Below are 21,050 nucleotides of genomic sequence, written 5' to 3' on the forward strand. Positions count from 1 at the left end.
GCGTGACTTTGCTCCGCCATCTTGTGTTTGGGGAACAGACGGCAGGAATGCTTGTAAATCAACGGACGTACAAAATAAAATAATTCACTAAATGTATAGATTCCTAAACAGTTTGATTTTCTCTTCATAAATAGCTATGACACAGTATCTTGTAAAAATGCAGTTTTTTCCACTCCAATACGAAATGCAAGTTGGTAGTAAATGTTTTATGTCGGATAGGCTGCAAGTATCTTCATTGGTTGGTTTAAAAAACATTTTCATAAATACATCATGTTTTACATAATGTAAGTTGAGGTATTTTTTAAATAATTCTGAATGTTAATCCCAGTATGATCTCAGCAATTAGGTGTCGGTGGATAAAAATAAGTGGTATCGATATCGGTTATCAGCCAAATGAGTTGTAAATTACTAGCATATCAGATATCATCCAAATATCCAATATCGTGCATCCCTATCCAGACAGCAGAGCAACTGTCCTCTGGACGCTGAACAAAACTGAGTCAAAACACGACCACAATATTACTACGAAAACCAAGTGGCAACACATCAAATTGAAAAAAATGGTAAAGTTGAATGGTATTTGGATTTCATAAAAATGGCGCCCATGTAGTTACGTTATGAGCGCAATTCTCACCATAATGGTACGCAGGATTCAGTGTCTCCATAAGAAGACAACCCCTACAACCAGTTCTGTCAAACTTCTAGTGGAGTTTTACCAAATCAAAACGTACAGGACAGTTACTCTCAAGGAAGGGGGTGGAGACTCCTGTTCTTAATTACATGTAAATGTGAAAATGTTTGGTTATCTATAGAAGTGTGTTTGCTCAGGGATGGACAGGTGATTTGTCTTTGGTGTGTCTTATGTTGCACATGCACCCAATACAAGTTTAGATATGATTCAGAGCCAACAATCCCAGTGCAGTTAAGGAGATAAAACTGGTTCGCTGTCGGACACTGCAGAGATAAGATATCTGCTTCAAGACAACACACTACTAAGAGAAACCATTTAACAACGTTCAATCATGCATTTGCGTTACTAACTTGGCAATGGCATGAAGAAATGAATCAAAAAAATGAAGGTTTTGACTTTGCCATTACTGCCAGGCTGCATTTAAAATAAAAGCTACAATTCAAACACGGTTGAAGTCACAGAGCGATTAAATAAAGTTTGCTGGTTTAGCTCTTAGTGCCCTTGGTTTCTGTCCATGGTTCATCGCTTTTCTCATTAACTGTCTTCACAACATCAGTTGCACAATTTAGATGAGAAAATGATTTAATAAAGTGTAATGTTACCAAGTTTACAGTAAATTTAATTTCAAATTGAAAATATGGTAAATTGAGGACGTTATTCAGAAGTGACCACATAGCACATCCAAACATAAAAGCAAACATCTTCTCTACATCAGCATGAATGAAAACTAACTACAAAAGGGTAAATCTGGGTCTCACTCGATGTATGAACTCCTCTGTTTTAGTCTGGAAGCCGTAGACCTCGAAGCTGCAGTGTACCCTCTTGTAGGAGCACATGACAGGCTGCTGCTCATTCCTCCAGCCTTTCTCCAGGGGCCCCCGTCCGGTTTTATTTGACTGCCAGATGCTCAGGTCCTACAGAGTACAATAGGATTTATAGGCTGAGTTTGCAGAAATAGGGGCTCTGAGAGACATTTCTTTTTCCAGAGGGGCTTAGAATGTAAGAGGTGAGTGTGTTTGAGCTGTGAGGTGAGGGGATACATGTCACGACCTGTTTAATGTGCCAGCTGATCGGTGCTCGCATGCTCACAGGAGGAAAATGTGAAAACGTGCTCCATGTGTGGCGTGTATGTGCACATGCGCGACAGAAATGACCAATGTGCACCAACCAGATCAAATATTGAAATGTGCATTTGCGTAACAAATATTTGGGGGATGAATAGAAGAACAATATAATATCATTGTTTGTAAAATATACTATATTGTTCGTACAATATATTATCATGTTTGTACAATATAGTTATATTATTTGTACAATAATTTTATTGCACAGACGATTTAATATCACGTTTGTACAATATAATTATGTTGTACAAATGTGATATATTGTATGAACAATATAGTTCTATTGTACAAAGAATTGTACAAACGATATAAAATCATGTTTGTATATTGTAAAAACAAGATATTGTATTGTATGAACAATATAATATGTTTGTACAATATCATTTTATTGATTGTACAATATAGTGATCCAAAATATATTTTCCCCTGTGGCAGCTTTACGCTTCCGTACGAAATAAATAAACAAAATATTTTAATACATTAGTTTGAATTTTTCAGCCCGTCCACCTGCACGGACACATGAGAGCAGTCCATCTATCTGTGACATTAATTGGACCTTTGATATTTTATAACTTTATTTTAGCACTTTTTTTAAGTTATTTATTCAAATGAAACCATATAATTTATAAATACTTGATAAAATCTGTTAACTTTTTTCAAATAATATGTATTTTTTCAAATCAACAAACATACAAGAAAACAAATATATTTGGATATGAAGTAGTTTTGTTGATTGATTCTTGTCCAACTCATTTTATTCAAAGTATTTTAGTTTGGCGTATTTGTTGTAAAAATGTAAGAGTGACTTCCCTTTATGGGTTTTATCCCCAGCTTTTATAATCAAATTTTGCTATTGGCTTAGAATGGTTGTTTGTGACATTTTGGTGGTTTCCTACATCACAAACCACCACTGTTGGCTCCTCCCCTCCTATAAAAACTAGCACCTGCTGACTCTGTAATCTGTCGTGTGTAGGTTGGATTGAGAGAATTGAGGGTATAGTGAGTATTAAGTTGCTAGTTGGCATAGTATAGATTGTTTTTTGGAGATTTCATAGTATAGACTGGGTGTATCCTAGCTACTATAGGAGCCACGCCCATAATCAAGGCACTTTTCAATTTCCAGGCTAGATGTACAAAACCAGTCAAAACTGCTGCTTGTGTTTTCAGTTTAGTTTAATGTAAAATGTCACGTTATCCTCACAATACTTAATTATTTTTTTCCTGGGATGTGGGTTATGAAAAAAAACATGTATTTAGAAAAGTGAGCACCAGGCAACAAACCTATGTGTTACCCTGAGGACCAGACTGAAAAAAGTGATGTGCATCTCTGCGTGAATGTGAAAACAAGAATGGTGGAAACTGTGTAACATCATCTCACTGGGTCACTTGAGAGATTGGCGTGGCAGCGACTGTTTGTTTTGCATGTGTCTGTGTTCACAAACCTGTAAATTGACCCTTGTCACCAAGAGCAATAAACATGTGGGAAACTTTGAGAAATGACTGTAGAATTGTGGGAATGCCCATGGGTGTGTATAGTGGATGATTATCTTTCTAAAACTCTAAAACTTTAGCGCTGACATGGTCTTCCAAGATGACCTGAATGATAAAAACTGTAAAAAGCAACACAAATAAAACATTGTGTTACTTCTTCTATGTTTTAGAAAGATGATTAGCCAATCTACAATAATTAAAAGTAGTTTCTTACGTAGGTTTTACAAGCGCTGGGCGATATGGACCAAAACTCATATCTCTATTTTATATATATATATAAATCTTGATAATTTTTTTTCAAATGAAGTCTGGCCAGAAAGACAATTCTGGGTTAAATTTGATGATCCAAAATGCCACACAGGCTGTTCTGAGTAGCAGTGACAACAGCGACTCCTGAAACAAGTATTTTATAAAAAAATATAATATATCCTTATAGGCATTATTGTAATTTTGCATATCCCCAAAATGTAAAATCTTTCATTTCAATATATTGCCCAGCTCTAGGTTTTACTGACATAATTAAATCTGACAGCCAGCACTGAATATCCTCTAAAATAAAACTTAGAGATAAGAACATACAACCTAGTGATCGTTAAATAAATCCCCTTCAAAATAAAAGTAAACTAAAAGTTATTTTTTCCATCTAACTTTTTTGCCGCCACCTGTCCTTGAACTATTGTCCTGAGCCAGTATAAATGATAGAATGAGTGCAGGTTCTACCTCTGATTCTTTGTAGTGCTTTACAGGGATGGGGTCACTCAGGATATCCAGGAAACTCACACTGTCTGCTGGGGTGGGCATGTCCCCAAACACCTACAGCCAAACACAAGACTGAGGTCAACCAGTGTAATGACAGTAGAAGAGAAACGCAGACACATTCACTCCCTCAGCATTGAGCTGAGTAAGAGTAGATTAATAAGTAACTGTGGAGAAAACAGAGGTCACACACCATAACACCCCGTGGTAGATCCCACCTTGAGGCCCTTGGAGCAAATCACTCCCAAGCAGAGAGAGAGAGGGAGAAAGAAGGAGAGGACCAGAGGGAAAAACAAGGATAATGACAGAGAAGACAAAGAAAGAGGAACAGAGAAGAGGAAATCAGGAAGCAACTGTACATGAATGTGACCTTGTTTACCTTTTGTCCTAAATTTCATTCGAGTTATTCGATCTCACTGACTAACTCACAAAAGGAAAATCCTGGCAAACAGCCTTCTTCTATAGCCACAGCCCGACACCCTCACATTGATTTATTTATTTTTGTTTATTTGAGTGTGACAGTGTGTATTAATGTAGAGCCGAAGTTGTAAATACACCAGATTTAGCTAAATGCTAATTTCTTAATTTCTACTCTCATGAGCTGATATTGAGTGGAGTCAAGTTAACCATTTAATTTTGTTTTGAATTTCATTTGATATTGTGCATTATTTAATTTGAATTGATTTATTATTTGAAGCATTAATATTGATTAATGCAATTGCAATGTTTTGATTTTTGTGAGCTAAGTAAACAGTCACAGCCATAGATGCAATGGTACTAATAATTGGCATAATCATTTGTTTCCGTTTTCGGGCTTAGTTTCCTTATTTTCGGTTTTTGGTTTCAGTCAAGATTTTTCCTTTGGGTGCATCTATGCAAAAGCTATTCTTTAAAAAACAGAGCTGAATGTAAAGCCTTTGGAATGAGCTTTTTAGTGCTATCCCAGTGGCACAAACAAGCAAAATCAGATATTACCCATGTGGGTGGGGACCAAACAATGAGCTGTGATCAGTTTACGTTTCCTGACCTTGTGCAAGTTTGACATAGACGCTAGTGGCAACAAAGAGCAATGCGGTTCTCAGGACACTTCTCATGAAAGAAAGGGATCCCACCTGTCCATCCACAAATGATAATGTTGTGTCAACATGTTGTTCCTCTTGCTTTCTGCTTTCCCTGAACACGTCTCGGCCAATTATGGGTTTGTTCACGCGCCTGAATCTTGGCACACGATGCTGTGACTCTGTGAATGTGACATCACTTGGAATCAATTTATGTAACCTGTGTGATAGGAAACCAGGCCTTAGCCTATTTGTCTCCACTGGCAGAAACCTCCACATTCTGGCATGTGAGGTGTTGTTTGACGACTTTCCCTGATTACAAAGCGTAAGTACGCGGGCCAGACCGAGAATCAATTTTTGAGTGAAGTTCTGTTAGTGCGTTAAGGCCTTCAACAAAATTCAACCTGGCAGCCATGATCAGCATGCTGCATGTCTGGTTAATAGATCTGCCAATAGTGCATTTTGTGCTTTGCTTGTTTTCCCTGTAATGGGCACATCAATTTGATGAACATTTTCGCAGCGCTGCAGAGAAAATTCCAATTCCTTTTTCTCCCTCGTTCTTCTCCTCTTCCTCTCCTCCAATCACTCCATCTTTCTCACCTCTCACTTCCTCTCAGTCATACTCACATTGTCATTATCACCATTGTTGTTCTCGAATTTTGTCTCAATGCGGATGTTGAACTTGGGAAGGAAAGACACCTGTGGCGTAACAAGAGGAAAAAAATAATTACTTAAAAAATTAATTAAAATGAAAAGTTTCGGTATTGATTAAATACTCTGATATTGTAAAGAGATGAGCTCAGTTGCATTTATGGACGGTAAAATATGCGTTTGAATACTTACTTCGTACTCTGCAACATCAGGGTAATTCAGTATGGAAAGAGAGAAACCGCATTAGTTACTCACGTACATTAGCTTGAAATTGCAGCCACACACGCACACATACAGTTTACCATCGGGAAATCTGTGCATGCATTGTCATAAATATTTGATGGCACTTGAGAAACCAGCTGTTACAAGTAAATAATCTATGTATAATATATAGGGGTGAAAGTAACATCACACTAAAAACACACCTGTGATGGTGTATGGGTAGAAGTTCCAGGCCTTCTCCGTCACATAAAAAAACCGCGGGACAAATGCTTTTGCCCAGGATGGCAGTTTACTGAAAGTAAAAGAAGAAGAAAGAATCGCTGTTAGGTGGTGCAAAGGAGCAGGAGGGAGATTACACGGGAGACTGAAAGATTCTACAGAGGTTTTTGTTCCATTTATAGTAACATTACCTGTAGGCTACTTACACCAAGGCTGTGACTCATTCCTAAATACACCTGTGGTGAGCAATCGTTACTGTAGCGTCTAGATCACGTCAACACATGACTGTGGTTGAATACACATTACATTCAATAAACCTGTGTGTGTGTGTGTGTGTGTGTGTGTGTGTTTCTCTGTTACTTCACTAATAAGGACTAAACATCTCACTAGCACACAAAGATTAGGATAATTGTCCACAGTGAGAACGTTGCTTTATTCTTTACAAAAGTTAGCTTTACGAATATGCAGAGGCTGGTTAAATAAGAGTTACATTAGGGTAATAAGTGAGGTTATTTCGGGATTAGGAAATGAACATATTTTTCACTAACTTTTTTAGAAAAGCGTTAAAGGTATTAACGCTGTATGAAAAAGCCAAAGGATTTCTAACATGCTGTGCAGCACGTGCGTGTTAGTCTAAGCATGGTTTGTAAATGGGTCATAAATTATGGGGAGCAGCAGTTGAAGGGAATTGGATGAATACAAAATCATAATAGTTTTGGGGGAAGCCTATGGGGGGGAAATTACTTGATGTGCTCTTCTTTATTAGTTAGAATCCAGCTACTTTGCAATGTAAAGGAAAGTGAAAATAAAAGAACTGTCCTAAACTTTCCAAGCACGTCTTCTTTCAATATTAAACCCTGAGGTTTCATTTTTAGACTTCAAAACGTTTTATGACTAGATTAGTCATATCATTATCACCACCCGTCAGATTTTGTGATATTTTTCTTCCTAAACCTGCCCTGACATGTTCCAACATTCCCTCCACTGGTTTTCTGAAAATGTGTTGTGGTATTCAGAACCAGAACGCAACAAATCTTTAAAGTTATAGTTATAGTTGTTAGATTGGGGCCTTATTAAATCTGCTTTGTATGTTAAGGTGTATAGAATTTAATCGTCATGAAGTTAAAGCTGTAGTATGTAAGTTTATTTTTAAGTGTCATTTGGTAAAAAAATAATTATTATCTTTGACCATATTGTAATCCAAAGTGTTCTGAGTGAACAGTGAATCTCTTCTCCTTCTCCTGGCCCTGTAAATTAACTTTAGAGATCCAGGAGCGTGACGTCGGACTTCCGCCAGTCAGAGAACTTTCTACCAACAAAGCCATCCATGAGCTGTTTTGGGCGTTACTACTGGCTGCTCGAGCTGCCCGTCGAAAGTCTATCCGCGTTCACGATCTGGGAGTAGGAAATGTAATGGCAGACGTTCCAGCAGAAGTCTCCATCGTGGCATTAGGCACAGCGGTTACACGGCAAAGCAAGAGGAAAAAGGAAGACTGAGGTGGAGAAGCAACAGTCTAAAGGCACAAACTTGTTCGGGAGGAACAGACTCCATAGAGGTCCTTCTGACTCGGTATGCGCGGCGAACTGGTGTGTAAACCGCTTTCAGTCCGTGCGCAGTCTGCCCCAAATCGGAGTCAGAGAGAAAGAGTGATAACAAACGGGATAGATGGCTTGTAAACCTAAGAGAAACATCATCTCAGGTGGATAGAACAGATGCAATTCATCTGCAGTGTGGATGTGGGCTGCCTGTTCTGATCAGCTGGACTCGTTACAGCACGGCTGCCTCTGTGAAGAGTGACTGTGAGCCTCTTACTGTCCTCACAGCAGAGAGTGATACGTGCTTTCATGTCACAGAAAACTCTCCAATAACACAAGATACAGTCCCTACATTTTTTACTAGTCTCTATGGAGAAAACAGTTGCAAATAGTTCCACAGTGTGTGCGTTTGTGCAAGCGTTCACAAGAAGACGGGCAAAGTTTTGTTCAGAAGGGGCGGGGAGAGCATGGAGCGTCTCACAATTCTACATACCGCAGCTTTAATTTAATTATCATTCTGGAATCTTGTCAAAACAACCCTTTTTTTCTCGCACCCATCTCCGGGGTCGAGGTGCTGTGTAGCGACCCACAGCTGTGGGCGGGACAGAAAAAAGTGTGAGAACATTGACACAAACACTTAGATTCATAATTAGGAGAAAATCGGGTTGCGGTCATAAAGATTATGTTGAATTAAATTATTATTTTCTTTATCCTGGGAATAGCCAGACAAGCACTTTCTCATTTAAGCACATTAGGGCAGTCGCTCTCAGCTCGGAAATGTTATTACCATACCAGCCTGTCATTGCCCAATCTCGTTGGATCTCGGAAGCTAAGCAGGTCTGGGCCTGGTTAGTAGTTGGATGGGAGACCACTGAGAATTCCAGGTGCCACAGTTGGGGACAGTCGCTCCAGTGGCATCTGTCATTGTGTCCTTGGGCAAGGCACTTCATCCACATTGCCTAGTATGTATGTACAGTAGTGTGTGAGTGAGTGTTGGTGGTGATCAGAGGGGTCGATGGCGCACTATGGCAGCCTTGCTTCCGTCAGTCTGCCCCAGGGCAGCATAGTAGCTTACCACCACAAAGTGTGGAGTGAAAGAATAATGCCGTAATTCCAAAAAAGCACTATATGAAACTATATTGATTTATTATTATTATTATTATTATTATTATTAATAAGAAATAGTTATATAACCTGCATGCTCTTTGTGTCCAGTTCAAACTAATTAGTTGACAAAATCACTCTAACCTGGCTATTGTGCAAATGTAATCACACGGCTGCTTGAGCATTATCAGGTTGTATCACATCAGCAAAATTGTTAAATCTAAGAAAACATTTATTGTGCGATTGTGGACTTCATGGTGACATGAGCATAGGAGTAGATTACAAAGAAATGTTCGTAGACAGAACATTGAGATATATCTTGCTTTTGAATGACAGCTCCAGATTGTACATCACAATAGAACAACAACAACGAGACATTCCTCATCAACGTCTTTATAGGTGTCAGAATCATGATGATGTTATCAGTGTAACTGTAGGTTTTGTAATTACATAACCGAAACTATTTACGGCATGATAGGCTCATAGTGCAATCACGTGAGAGCAGTGTTTGGGTTAATACTCACGCCGCCCGCCGTAAAGAACCATAGACACAGATCAACGTCCGGGTCACTGAGCTGTCCATCAAAAACGAACTAGCCAATGATGACGTACTCTTACTAAACTCCGCCAATGCGAGACGCTTGTGTCAGAATTGCAAGCAAAAAGTAAGGAAGCACAAGCAAAAAGGCAGGATGTCATAACATTACAAGTATTATGTTTTTGTTTGTGTCTTTTTGACACAAAGCTGATTCCATACAACTGTAGGTCTGTAATTACACGACTAGAACTATTTCCAGCATAATAGGCTCATAGTACAATAGCATGTCTTTTGTACCTCCCAGTTTTGGCCCCAACACGTTTCCTACAGAGTGGACTTTGGATGCATTGAAGTTACTTTGCACTGTGTGTGTCACTGTGCTGAAATGATGTTTTATAGTCTGCCAGTATTGATACATGGGAGTTGAATATACAAGACAAAGCTACACAGTGCAGCAAGCAACCAAATATCGAACAACATCACTTATCATAATGACAGACCTGACAACACGAGGGCTGTAAACAGTAACAGTATTATAAATCTGAAAGATCTCTACCTGCTGAGGTAAATTCGCTTCTCTGTCAGCTGTCCAGGTCCATGCTGAGGGTGGACGCTGGCCTCGTTTTTAACCACCTCCACTCCCTCTCCTCCACCGCTCTGTTCACAGCTGTGCTTACTGATCATGTACAGCTGCCCGATCTTGTACTGGAGTCCATGAAGAAGTTTAGGATGAGGATGGTCGTGATGCATTTGCGATCGTATTTGGAAAAACAGAAAAAATAAAGACATTTTGATTAATTTTTTTGAAGAACCTCTAGAGATCATATGTAAATATAATAATTAAAGGGTCGGTGGATTGTTTTTAATCTTTATGTGGGATGATATATTGTGCAACAAGATATTGCATTGTTAAAACGTCCCAATCCACACAATCTAATAAACCCCAGATATTTATGGTATGTTTTTATCTTTCATATTCATATTGAGTTGAAAATGTCATATACCCAGTAAGAATGTCCAGAGTTAAAGTTAAATAAAACCGTGTTTTTTTTCTTACTTTTCCTACTTTTTTGTGTTTCCTTCCAAAAATATCGTCTAAGTGTGTCGTCCCAACCCCCGTTGTTCATCTTATGAATGCCACTAAATATTAAAGGAGTGGCAGTGTTGTAAATGATGACGAACAATGGAGCATTTATGCATGGAGCTGACATGGTATTTTCTCCAAACACATTCAGATTCTGTCAAGAGCAAAATTTATGGGTGATTATTCTTATCAGAGTAATAGAATGTTGATTATTCCAGCAAATTCAGTAAACATAAGGCTTAATGACTCTAGCCACAAATTTAAAACACGTATAAACTTTTGAGTCCTGAGATCACCTGAGATTCTGTCAAGGAAGATACAGCAAACTGCTTCTGAAAAGTGTGACCTGGATAAGGAAGTATTTCTAACCTTTACTGATTGCAACCTCCAGGATCAAATAAACGTTTGTTTATTGTTCATTGTGCACTGTTTTAGAAATATTTCTAGGGAATTAAGTTGATGAGAAAGTTAGAATAATCTTATTGTTTTTACAGCATAGAGATTTAATTTAGGGATTTCCCTTCTGTGGTCGCCGCAATGAATGCAATGATTGTCCTTAATTTAAGTCTAATATTTTGCAAAAAGAATAAAAGGCCACACACTCACCGTCCAAAGACAACTTATGTCACGTTATAGCTCCTAACTGGAGATCTAACCTGGCTGTAGGTGTGAGTGTGTAATCTGTTTTTCAGCGTGTCATTTCAGCAACCAAAAATCATTGTTCTACTTGGACTGCTTTTATTTAACTTGTTGAATAAAGCAGGCTTATAATAATTCGATAAATGAATGGGTACTGTACATTACAATACAGTTAGAGTAATGCACAGTATGAGTATGTGATTGTAAATATAAGCCACAAAGAGGAAGTTTAGAGGTAATTAAGTATGTAAAGAGTTAAGTATTGTGTGACGATGTGTTGCAGGGGCTTTTATTCGCTGCAAAAGGTCTACAGAGATTTAAAAAGGTGAAAAACTTTGCTGCACAGGAACAATCCTTGAAGGTTAGGAATATTCCTACTGTGGTGACCCAATGCACTTATCACAAATTTAGAAAAATCTCCTCTGTAAAATGTTTGAAATACCAGTAGTCTTTCAGTACAGAAAAGCATTTGTGTGAAGAAATCGAAAGGAAAATGATGAGGCAGAGAGGACGAACACCACTGTTGTCATTGTACTCATGTGACACTCCTTCTTTGTTCCACTTACTGCAACTTTCAATATTTGCTTATCGGGCATTCATGAGACTTAATCACTCCTGATGAGTGCTTTCACAGCATTTTAAGAGTCCAACGAGCAACAGATGATTAAACTTCTCCCAGATTATCAATGTCTTTCACAAAGTGGCCAGAATGTGTAAAGACGTCCTTAATCAATCACCTTCACCGCTGGCTCGGTTTTTCAAATGCATTTTGCTTTTGTTTGTTTCTTTCATGCACGTTGAGGTAGAACATGAACACAGAAGTACAGGAAAGGAGTTGGGATCTCTGGCTGTGAGGGAAGAATCCTCCTCTAACAGATCCTGGGAATAATTCTAATTCCTAATCACTCGTCTCGAGGTTTGTTTGGTCGAAATTATAAATTGTTATCAGTAACATGCTTTTAAAAACACAAGGGGCTGAAGTCAAACAACTTCAGGTTCACTGTCTAAACACTTCAGCTAGGAAACACAGTGCTACTGTAATTCTTGGTTTTATCCAGAGCCGTATATAGAGAGAGTTACGACAACTCCGTTCACTCCATGGAGCCTCACAATTGTTCCCGGAAGTGATCAGTTTACTTTTGTTGCCAATGGAGCTGGAGGGGGTTAGACGGTTTGTCATGCACTTTTGAACGCTAAGACATTATTATTATTACTCAACCCATTAATGTGTGCATTAAGGCATGTTAGCGGATTGTCCCCTGCTAAATTAGTACATTTTTATTTTCATTTTCATTTTTTGTATTTTAATTTTTAATTACTATTATTTTTATAATTTTTTTTTCATTGTGAGATACACTGCTGTGGTTTTCATGTTCAAAAGAAAAAGAAAAAAATTCTAAATTGTTCTTAGAAAATTCAGGGATCATTAGCAGATACATAGCGTTTACTTCACACAGTTTAATCTACCCACATAGATTAAACTCTTCTTTTTAATCAAACAAAAAGCTTTTCAATCATGTTTCAATTTGTGGAAAAAGTGCAAATGAAGTGTTTGAATATGATCGCCTCACAGATTTTTTTATTGTTATTGTTATAATAATGTTATAATTTTTTTAGATTCCTCCTGCTGTCTGGATAATCATTTCTTTCTCATTTCTGGTTCGGTTGGGAAGCCATACATTTTCACTCCTTTTTCGGAACGAGTGGAGCATCTCCATACAGCACAACAAACTGCATGACAGGTTATTATTGTTTCTGACTTGGTTACACATTTATTTAGTGAATTTATTTTGGTACATAAGTGCATAGTAAAAACTCTGATGTCTATTTTTATATATGTATGAACATAATAAATATGTTTTCAATGTGTCCTGCCTGGATGTGGTGTTTTTTAAAGACCCTTTTTTAAAGAAAATTCAAAGCAATACATCCTGTATACAATACAGATTAAAACATTTTTTTTAACAAAATAAATGTTGGCCCTAACTATGTCAAAAAAGCAGTTAAGCTGTTTAATACGAATTTACGTTAGGAAAAAAAACTATTTTTGGAACTACATAAACATATATTATATATACACATACATATGACGGTGTACTGTATAAATACTGTCAATCAATGCAGTTATTGATGACAAATTACCAAAAATCTCAGTTATGTCACTAGGAATCAATGGATTTGAATGGCCCGCCACTATATTCTGGGAACATGAATCACGTGACAGTTTGGTTTAATCTCATTACTAATAAGTCAAAGGTTATGAGTTGTTTTCAGACATAAATCCTCTAAAGGGAAGAACACTTTGTGTTGTTTAAATCACATTTCAAATATAACACAAAGACTGTTTGTTTTTTTTGGAAAATTTGGTAAATTTTTCTTCAGATCAAAACTTCGTGCGAAACCTGGCATATGTAAATATTTACGAAAGGTGGCTACTCAAAGGTAGTGGTGTTTGATTTTCTGACGATCCTGAATTATTTTGACACTTTCATTGTGTTTAATCATGGAGACAAACAAAAGGTGGATACTTGACAGGGAAAAAGATGGTATTATTTTCGGACCTGGATGCATTTTTGTAGTGGAATCCTGTATACTCTGTCCTCTGTGCTGCTCAAGGACATGAAGAAAACTGTGAACTTTCAACCCTACTGACATCCTTCTCCACCAGCAGTGCTTCTTTTACCTGACAATAATTCTCACAACACTCAACATCCCACAACAGAGTGGCACAGTGTTGTGTTGCAGAGGTAGTAGTGGATCAATTTGACCTGAAAATCAACACAACTCACTTTAGGGTGGAGAGGACCTGATGGTTTGGTTTGGTCTGGTTGATTTGGTGAAGAATCATTTGGTTTCTACCTCTTGCATTAGTCTGCATTTACACTTATCTCACATTCTGGTGAAATAGGATTTGCTGCAAGCTCAAGTTTCTGTGTGCCACATACTCATACTGTAAATCCTATACTGGACTGCTATTTGTCATTGTCATTGTTGTGGTATCAGGTAGGCGTAAAAGGGCTGGGGGGAGATAGTGCTGGAGGCAATGAGGACACGGCTTTTGAAGGACGTTCTGTTACAGAACACCCTCGTGTGCACACCTTTACGCTGTGGCGGGATCTGGTTTGTTTATTGACCTGAAGGCGGTTTGTGAGTTCAGGTTCAGAGCTGTAACCAGTTGGACTAGTTTGTGTGTGCAGAACGTAGAGCTGGAGTTGGAGCAAAGAAGCAAACAAACGGAAGATACGCATTGCTGTGTTACTTCTGTGCGGATGCTGTGCAGAGTCTGTTTTATATCCCAGGCTGACTGTTCCTATGCATACCACCATACCCAGTGGGCCAACAGCACAGCCACTGGAAACCAATGTATACATCAATAAAAACAGTAACTTTGAAATCAACTGACAACAATCACATTTGAGCTCTAACCAGCTTGTGGAAAGGTGACATGTGTTCGCCTGCTGTGCCTGTGCGTGAGCATGACTTACCTCATCAACAGTCAGAGGCATACATATCCTATACTCTTTCATCAGCATGGTGCAGATGTGTGTTTTCGTTTTCAGCAGTATGACTGTGTTGGTCTACTTCTGTTGCATAGCAGACGCGCTCAGGCAAGCGTTGCACCACAGTGACCAGGGTGACCTCCTTTTCTGATGCTCCTCTTTGTTTTGTTTTGATGAAGTCAGTAGTTCAGGGAGTAAAGTTAACTCCTCTGATTCAGCGAGTCTCTGGTGTTTTCTTTCCCTCTGTCTTCCTCAGAGTTCTTCTTTCTTTTCTTTTCGTTTCTCTTGCTTAATCTACTGGACTTAACTTTTTAGCCACCGTCTTTCCCTCACTTCTCATTTCTTTGTTCTACCAGCTGCTCGAAGCTGCACTTTCAGGTTTTTTCCCCCTCTGGTTTCTGATTACTTTCCTATACCACAGTTTTTAAACCAGTAATTAGGTGTGCGCTACAATTAAAAATTCACTGTCAACCAACTTTACCCGTTCCTTCCCTCCAGTCCTTTTCTGTGCTTTTGTTTAAGTCCTCCTCATGTGTAACCTTACTGTGTACTTTATGCTCCTCCCATTCCCTTCAGCTACCGCTCACTGCTTTCAGTTCCTCACAAATTCCTCTGTTAGTTACCTCCTTATCTTATTTTTCCCACCCACCTTCTCTTCTTCTCTCCCATGGCCCTCCCACTGTACTTTGGTACCTTTTCACCTGTGTCATACCACGCCCCATGCCCCCCCACCCTTCTCTCTCTCTCTCTGCAATCAGTATCTGTTATTCCCTTCAGCTACTATGGCTGCAGTCAACAGTTACAAACACTATCGGACACAGTTAAGTAACACTGTGTTTATTCAGAGTTTGGAACAGACTCCCAAGGCTCCCACAGGTTGCTTTTAGGGTATGACAGCTCTCATGGAGACAGTCATAGAGGACCATTGGATTAAATATTACTAGAGCTATGAGATAATCCATCAAGTCTGCGCCAGACTGGTTTACGATGTATTACTTAATGATCTTCAGCTATGTTTAATTGAATTAGTGCTTATTCAACGAGTGTTGGGATCGAATGTTTCACTGTGTCTGTTCTATACGCCGCTATCCACATTTTATCAAAACAAATAAGTACATTTACCTTGGACTTTAAAAAAAGTTGAATAGATTTAAAATAATTCAGATGAAACATGAAATGTCTTGTTGTCCTTAACTACGTTCCACATAAAAGAACTTAAGGATATGTCTGGAACATCTAAAATAAATGCCTGCAAAGTGCATCAACATGTAGGCTATATATATATATAGAGATATAATTTGCCTTTAGATTTTGATAGAGAAGAATATGCAGTGGAAGATACACGTTACATCAGTGGTTACCAACCTTTATTTTTGGCTCATGACCCCATTTTTAGATCACAATTGTCCAGCGACCCCAAGAACTATATTTTTCTTTTCCTTAAACTAGTTTTTGATTATTTTTGTTATACTGTTCCACAAATGCAGAGTAGCCAGGATTATTGCACAAAGTGACAAGATGTGCCAGCGCAGATATTATTTTGTTATATAACGTGGTAATGATTTCTTCTTTTCATCTTTACGTTATACTGCATTTTATTTGGAATTTATATTTGATAAAGTGAAAGTATATTACAGTTGTTTGAAATTGTGTGTTGTGTTTTAGTTTAAAAAAATAATTATTAAAAAAAATGAAATAAATATATTTTTGGTCAGTAATTCATTTGATCAATTACTAGATATTTTACGTGACCCCAAGATTGAAAAACACTGCATTATATCTTTAGGTTGAGTGTATTTAGGAATAATCCTGGTCATTTGGTAACACTTTTGCACTTTTTATAATTGTGACCTTGCATTCATCTTCGTCACTTGTTCCTCATAAATTATTAAAGCGCAATAACCATTGACTTGAAAGATAAAAAGTCGGTATAACTTAAGATCAACCTTTTTGGGGCATTATGTTGAATAATTACTGCATGTAAAGTAATTAGATGGATGATGAGTTGAACTTTTAGACACTGTCAAAGTCAACTGAGGAAGCGCTTCTGTATTTCCTCCTGAGGGAAGCGTTTCTAAGTGCTTCCTCTGGTCAGAGCTGCCCACCTTTATTTCCTGTCATGCAGGATGGAGGAGCAGGTGCTGATGAAATTGGAGGGGACTTCATCGCTGTGCTTACACCTATCAAATCTCCAAACGTCATGACATGAAAAATGAATTTGAGCACTTAAAAACTGGTGAGGCATTCTTTGACCTCTATGCTTCCTGTTCTTATTCTGTCCATGTGGTGGAAACGGTGTGTGCATGTGTGCGTATGTGTGTGTGCGTGTGTGTGTGTTTTGCTGTAGTGCGACAGCCCCGCTGTGCATTTGGAATTTGTATTTAGCAGAAAAAGGGAAGAGGTGGATCATTAAGCGGTGGGCTAGCTGCCATCTCTGCATTACCGGCTCTTCAATCTTAAGGTGTGGTCACAAACCAAGGTCAAAGGTTCTCTGGTGTCCCCTCTGAGTGTGTGAATGATGGACCCCTCTCACCAGACCCTGGATTAGTGGTAGCTGGGATGAGGGCATAAAGCTGATGTGTTGCAGCTTTTTCATCTTATGGCAGGGTGAAAGGTAAAGCTTTGAAGAAGATTTAAGATGATGAGTTCAGCAGTCTGTAAAGATAAGGTTTGACGGTTTTAAAAGCTCCGTGTTGTATGCTAAAGAAGTGTGCAAAGTACTAGCATCTGTCTGAGGAAGTGTCCTCTACTTCCTTCTTTCTCCCTCTCTCTCTTTTTCTTTCTCTTCACTATCACGACAAGCTCGCTAGAGGCCTCTGATCTCTGCTTTGGTTCAATCATCAAAACACCCTAAGTATTTAGGTCAGACTTTAGCATTGCAAAGCGAGCAACCGGAGAAGAAAACAACTGTGGGGAAAAAAAAAGTACACAATCCATTATTGTTCTCTGTCTAGAGTTTCTCAAAGCAAAAATGCCGCCAGATGCAGCTGCATCAACTGACAAAAGGCAGGCCAGTTACTTCACTATATTACACAGTGTGTGTGTTGTTTTGTTTTGTGTGTGGGCTAATGGGGATTTCATGCACTGGATGCAGGGGTTTTGTTTTCTGTAGAAACTGTGTGTGTGGCTGTTCTTTTTGTGTGAGGACATGTGGTTGTCTTAAGCTCTCTGTAGTTGAGTATTAAGCTGTTGCTAAGACATTGATTGGACTGGTTTGTTAATTGATACCATTGGACGACTGCCTACTAAGGGGTATTTGGGTGCATGTGCAAAGGCTTTCTAGTGTGGGAGATACGAGAGATTAGAAATCCAGAGAGATTTAGATGAAACGTTTAAGGATTTAGGGATTCAAGGATCTTTTGTTGTCATTCATGTTCATGAGTATAGGGAAAGAATGAAATGTCATACTCGAGTCCCCTGATATGCCCTTAAAGGAATAAAATAAATAGGATAGAGAAAAATGTATACTATACAGTATGTAGAAAACAAGTCTTGTAGTAGTTGCAAATGGGCAGGGGTTGTTGAGGGGGGTTATAGAGCTCCACCAGAGTTCACTGGTCTAACAGCTTAAGGAAAGAAGCTGTTCCTCATCCTGGTGGTCCTGCTTTTGATATTCTGCAGCCATCTTCTGGAGGGGAGGGGGGGTAAAGAGTTAGTATGCAGGGTGGGTGGGGTCCTGCAGGATGCAGGAGGCTCTCTTACTGCATCTGGACGGGTAGATGTCCATGGTGGTGGTCTTCTGCGAGACTTCTTCTCTCCCACAGAGCAGCTTCCATGACGCACAGTCATGGTACTCTCCACCACACATCTCTAGGAGGTCCAGGTGAGGTGGTGGGGGGTCATGGGCAGAGTGGGGTACCTGGAACGTTGTCCACCTGTGTTGCACTTGATTCTTTATTTCATTGTTTAGGCACACACGTGCTAAAATGTATTTTTATAGAAAGTAAAGGTAAAACAAATATTTAACTTTGACAATGCACGTTGTTTGGATGTTACTCAGTAATACAGATTATTCTGGATTTTTTTAACTAAAGACTGACACAGAGAGAGAAAGCAAAAACATTATCACAAATTTTAATTCTAAAGATCAATGTTTCTTGAAAGCACAAAGACAGCCTTTAAACATGATACAATTTAAGTGAAGAGTCTCAGTCATCTCAGGTACTATATTTTGTTAGTGACAATATACAGTAACTGCTTTTGTGAAGAAAGTTTGATTTAATTGACAAATTATAAGTTAAAGTTGTTTTTGTTGTGGGGCACCTGCTCCTCAACTATCACTGCTGTTACTTTCAAACTGAAATATTGTTTAGAGATTAGATGGGCAACTTTTTTTTATCATAGTAGGGGCCACATAACTGTGATTGTGTGATTTGAGGGCCATATTATTAATATTCATGTCGGTATTTAGAATAGCTTTCATACAGGAAAGAACAACAGGTTTTGTGGTTTCTGTTGTTGTTTTGTGTGCTTCCGATTGAGTTTTTTGTGTTTTTGCGTGTTTACGTTTTTGTTTTGTATATATTTCAGTTCTTTATTTGTCATCGTCTCGCGTGTCTTTGGAGTAATTATCTCTATTTTTTGTTGTCGTTTTTGTATAGTGTTGGCTTTTTTGTGTGTATTTTTCTGTCATTTAGTGCGTTTTTGAAGTCATGGTTAGCACGTCCGCCTCACAGCAAGAAGGTCCTGGGTTCAAGCCCTGGGGTGGACACCTGGGTCCTTTCTGTGTGGAGTTTGCATGTTCTCCCCGTGCTGCGTGGGTTTTCTACGGTGGCTGGGAAGTGTCTGGTGAATGCATTTACAGAAACGAACACAAATGCAAAATGGCCACAACTGAAGTGTTTCCGACGGACCGGTATTATGATATGATAGCCTAATATCTAAGAATATTAGAGTAGCCTAATCAACTTTCACTTACATGTTCCGATGTATTCTTCTTGTTCTTCTCTGTTCTGACGGGTTAAAAACATCCGCCAGAAACGTGTCCGTCTGTAATACCGATCCATCGGAAATGCTTCCGTTGTGGCCATTTTGCTTTCGTGTTCATTTCTTTAAATGTATTCACCTGACACTTCACGGCCACCGGGTTTCCGCAACGGAAGTGTTTCCGACAGACCGGTATTACAGACGGACCTGTTTCTGGCGGATGTTTTTAACCCGTCAGAACAGAGAAGAACAAGAAGAAGACATCTAAACATGTATGAAAGTAAGTGAAAGTTGATTAGGATACTCTTATATTTTTCATATCAGGCTATCATATCATAATACCGGTCCGTCGGAAACACCGTTGCGGAAACACTTTCGTTGTGGCCATTTTGCATTCGTGTTGTGACCTTTTTGCATTTGTGTTCGTTTCTGTAAATGCATTCACCTGACACTTCCCAGCCACCGTAGTTTCCTCCGGGTACTCCGGCTTCCTCCCACAATCCAAAAACATGACTGTAAGGTTGATTGAAGTCTCTAAATTGCCCATAGGAGTGAATGAGAGAGTGAGTGGTTGTCTGTCTATGTCGCCCTGCGATGGACTGGTGCCCTGTCCAGGATGTACCTCCGCCCAGCGCCCAATGAGAGCCGGAAATTGGCACCAACAGACCCCCGCGACCCTGATAAATGGGAATTAGCGGGTTTGAAGATGGATGGATGGATGGACTACTACTGACACACAGGGGACTTTAGGTATTATAATATGGAATATTTTTCTTATACAACAACTATTTACATCTCAAATCTTCCTTATGGGTGTTTTTTGGCACATAACCCACAAATGTAACATCGCTACACAGAAATGTGTCTGCAAAGAACAAAAGGTTATGCTATTATTTTATACTCAAGGCCACTAATGTTACCCCAGGCACGTATGCTGTTTATACTACGAACTGGGTGTATTTCTGAGCATGGCAAAGACTTTAAACAGACTTACAGAACATGTATAAATAAATCTTAAATAGGACTATGTGAGCTTTGTCTTGCTTCTTCTGTTCTGTCTGTTTTCTGGCTCTTGACTTCTTCCATGTAGCCGTGTCAGTCTCTCTCAGGGGTAGGATTAGAGGCGTTTATCTTAATTCCTACTCCTTTTTGTTCATGTAAAATGAGATGCGTAAAAATTTGAAAATGCAAGACACTGTCATGTTGTTGTTTTATGTTAATTGATTTTAAACAGTTTTTAATTTGTCATTTACATGATCTAAATGATTAAATACATCACATCATATCAAATCAATCAATCTATAGCATCTGTAGCAAGTTTGAAACCCTAATAATGAAATTGCCTTTCCAATCAGCTTTGGTGGACCAGGGTAGCATCTACAACATGCTGGATGGGGGCTTTCCAGGATCGGACATTGGCTCCTCTGACTTACACTATATTAATTAAGTGTTAATGAAGTAACAACTAATTAGTGAGGATTCTACTGTACACACACCCCTCATGGTCCTAA

The 21,050-nt window shown here is 38.8% G+C and overlaps 1 protein-coding gene across 3 annotated transcripts in view; it reads right to left on the minus strand.

Moving 5' to 3' along the window:
* pitpnc1b (phosphatidylinositol transfer protein cytoplasmic 1b) overlaps positions 1–15,232 on the minus strand; it is a 29,956-nt gene extending 14,724 nt beyond the window's left edge. Inside the window, exons 1-7 of one of the 3 annotated variants that reach the window (XR_003675763.1) lie at positions 14,599–15,232; positions 9,947–10,095; positions 6,197–6,285; positions 5,964–5,971; positions 5,748–5,819; positions 4,027–4,119; positions 1,450–1,605 (exon numbers count right to left, since the gene is read on the minus strand). Coding sequence is in view for 2 of the 3 variants with exons in the window: in XM_028470285.1 (XP_028326086.1) it covers positions 1,450–1,605; positions 4,027–4,119; positions 5,748–5,819; positions 5,964–5,971; positions 6,197–6,285; positions 9,947–10,095; positions 14,599–14,646 (615 nt within the window). In the remaining variant the exon portion in view is untranslated. Of the gene's footprint in view, positions 1–1,449; positions 1,606–4,026; positions 4,120–5,747; positions 5,820–5,963; positions 5,972–6,196; positions 6,286–9,376; positions 9,493–9,946; positions 10,096–14,598 lie in introns of those variants that run through there. The other 2 variants (XM_028470285.1, XM_028470286.1) reach the window with 2 other exon arrangements.
* Between the last annotated feature and the right edge of the window lie 5,818 nt (positions 15,233–21,050).

The sequence above is a fragment of the Gouania willdenowi genome, chromosome 16 (assembly GCF_900634775.1).
Source record: "Gouania willdenowi chromosome 16, fGouWil2.1, whole genome shotgun sequence".
Lineage (NCBI taxonomy): Eukaryota > Metazoa > Chordata > Actinopteri > Blenniiformes > Gobiesocidae > Gouania > Gouania willdenowi.